This window comes from Acyrthosiphon pisum, unplaced genomic scaffold, assembly GCF_005508785.2.
Source record: "Acyrthosiphon pisum isolate AL4f unplaced genomic scaffold, pea_aphid_22Mar2018_4r6ur Scaffold_21584;HRSCAF=24322, whole genome shotgun sequence".
Taxonomy (NCBI): domain Eukaryota; kingdom Metazoa; phylum Arthropoda; class Insecta; order Hemiptera; family Aphididae; genus Acyrthosiphon; species Acyrthosiphon pisum.
The window spans coordinates 1-3222 of NW_021771067.1; the positions used below are offsets into that span (position 1 = coordinate 1).

Below are 3222 nucleotides of genomic sequence, written 5' to 3' on the forward strand. Positions count from 1 at the left end.
TATATACCAACAATATTTCCAAAAATGTACAGAAAGAAATTGAATGACCCATTACAGCAAAGTGCAAGATATGAACGAGCTATTAATCGTAAAAGCCTAGTTATTGAAAATCAATCAAACAATACTGATGAAGTTCTAAGAGGTGTACCCCTTTTTGTGGATCAAAATAATATAAATACTTCAGTTAGTATTTGTACACAAGTAGCATTTGATGTGCCTAATGATAATTTTATTTTTTCTTGTGATTTTCATGGCAATAGTGTTAACACTCAAGTATCGATTCCCAAATCATTTCATAATTTTACTAAACCCACAATGGTTGAAAAGTCTTGTGGGTTAGAATTTGAACAATAAACATTTTGTTTTTCTAAAATTTCATTTCATGGATATGATTCAATCAAGTCAGAAAATTCATTAAAAGACTTGACTGGCATAACTTTTCAAATATTTAACTTTTTTTGACACTTTTACCTCAAAGTAATAGATTAATTATAAGTAAGGAAAATACTCTTTTAATTTGTTTAATGAAATCAAAACTTGGGCTAACGTATTCATCTTTAAGCACATTTTTTTCAATTCACAGAACTACTGTTAGCAGAGTTTTTTCAGAATGCTTATTATTTTTAAGCCAGAAATGTAAACATTTAATATTTTGGCCAAGTAAAAGTACAATAATGGAAACGTTACCAGAAGTTTTTAAAAAAAATTACCCTAATTGTAGATGCATTATTGACTGCACAGAAATTCGTGCAGAACAGCCTAAAACTGTGGAGCAGAGGGTTTGTATGTATTCACATTATAAAGGAGGATATACTATTAAAGTACTTGTTGCCATTACTCCAAATGGAATGGTTAGCTTTTTGTCTAAATCGTATGGTGGTAGATCCAGTGACAGTTATATCACTAACGATTCTGGTTTTTTGAATAAACTTGAACCTGGTGACCAGGTCCTTGCGGATAAGGGGTTCCCTGGAATAAAAACAGGTGTTGATGGTCAAAACAGTATTCTTGTAATTCCTCCCATGCTCCATAATGGTAGATTTACCGAGGAAGAAGTTCTAAGCACTTATAATGTTGCTAGTGTTAGAATACATATTGAGAGGCTTTTTGCTAGGTTAAAAACGTTTAATGTACTTAATAAAATAACATCTGATCTATTGGTATATATAGATAATATTTTATTTATCTGTTGTGTGTTAGTAAATTTAAGCAATCCAATAATAAAACAATAATACACTTTTATGTAAAAAAACAATTTTTTATATTTTTTTTATTAACAATGTAAAATGTTAAATAAATGTAAGTATCATATGAGACCTATATAACTCATATAATATATATTTATCACATAAACCTGTTGCAACATGATTATTTATTTAATTTTACATAAGTTTGGTAAATAATATGAAAAATAAAATATATCTATCTTAGGAATTAAGTTAGACAAAAAAATTGGATCTCTTTTTATAACCAATAATAAAGGTTCTATAAAATTGAAAATATAAAAGTGACAATCACTTAAACCTGTACAGTACATTAAAATTTGAATTTGTGTATAATATACATGGCTAGTTTTCAAAACAATTTCTTTATTTGAAATTTGTAAATAAGACAGATTTGGTATTCCAGTACTTGGATCAATTATTGGTTTTTTTTTACAGGAAATAGGACATTTAATTTCTAATACTGAGATAATTTCTCCATTTCTCAAAATCAAACCATCAGGACTAGCACAAATCCAAGGTTTGGACGAATGAATAATTAGTCCACTTCTAATTACATCAACATTGTATGAAGAAGAGAACAACGTAAATGCTTTGCTTTCAGTCTGCAAACCATATAAAACATTTGATGCTCCTTTTCCTTTAATTTCCATCTCATTTATTAAAGATATGGCCAATTTATTTTTACTTTCATCAGATGTAGATTTTAATGTTTTTATTTTATGAGCTTTTGAACTAGCTGAAATGCGAAATTTTCTGTATTCTAACCAAAAAATGTTTTGGGATTGGTCCAGCGTTTGATTGAAAATCTGTTTAATTGTATTAGCATTAACAGAAATATGTGTATAGAAAAAAATGTGTTCAACACAATTTAATGGAAATATAGAATAATTTGAAGCCTCATTATGAGCTTGTTTCTTAATAAGGTTAAATAAGTGTACAGCATTTTTTTCAATTTCTAATTGTTCATCAACAGTATCAATTATATTAAATAATGTTTTAGAGCATATTCTATCGATTTCAGTCCGTTCCTCTTCATAAATATTTCTAGATACAGAGCATGGTATTGAAAGTATATTATGGTCCTGAATGAGTATTTTATGATTTATTGCAGGTACATCAATATTTAAACGTTTTTGTGGGAAAAGTTCTGAAATAGTTTTCCCTTTCTTATATAAATTTTCACCAAATTTTGAGGGCTTTCCCCATACCTGTGGCTCATTTGTTTTTGAAGTCCCCTCATCATTATTAATAAAAATCATTACTGCTGCTATATGTTTGCAGCAAGATCCAGCCCCAGCTGCACATTGACAAGATGCATTTTTAACATTTCTTAAACCGTCTAACTGTTAAAATATTAAACAAATTTTATAAAATCTACTACAGATAAAATCTTATTTAAATTACCTCAAGTTTCACTTTATAAGGCTCTAACGTAACACTTGTTTGCCTAACAACTGAACCAGTTATTACACTTAACCCATCAATTAGCTTCAGTTCTTGAACTCCAAACACATGATTACTCTCATATAACATTTTACCTTTGTCATTTGTATATAAAAAGTGTGGTTTAATACTTTGAAATCCGTACTTTATTATTAAACTGCTCATTGTTATAAAATAAATTTGTACAGTACAATTATAAAAAAACTTATTACGTACTAAATGTAATAATGTAATAGCAAATAGCTAAGCTAATATAGATATTAGATAATTGATGGGTTTTAATTTTAGAAAAGCCTCTGACAATTCATTGGAATGAGGTGAAACGTATATTTAAATATTTAAAGGGGAAATTTAATTATGGTTTAATTTATGATTCTAGTGTAACACCAAAGTTGCGTGGATATAGTGACGCAGACTATGCCGGTGACACAACAACGAGACTATCAACATCAGGATTCATTTTCATGATGGGAGATGGAATCGTGGCATGGTGTTCACAAAGGCAAAAATCGGTAGCACTTTCGACTGCTGAGGAAGAATACATAGCGCTGAG

General features: G+C 28.9%; 1 protein-coding gene across 1 annotated transcript; it reads left to right on the forward strand.

Moving 5' to 3' along the window:
- Window positions 1-674: 674 nt before the first annotated feature.
- On the forward strand, window positions 675-1232 carry LOC115034936. Its single transcript, XM_029492494.1, has one exon. It carries the CDS (start codon window positions 675-677, stop codon window positions 1230-1232), a length of 558 nt encoding a protein of 185 aa, XP_029348354.1.
- The last annotated feature ends 1990 nt before the right edge of the window (window positions 1233-3222 follow it).

What these genes read in the sequence shown, in the direction of transcription:
- LOC115034936 (XM_029492494.1), top strand. Translation starts at nt 675, where the DNA reads ATGGAAACGTTACCAGAAGTTTTTAAAAAAAATTACCCTAATTGTAGA.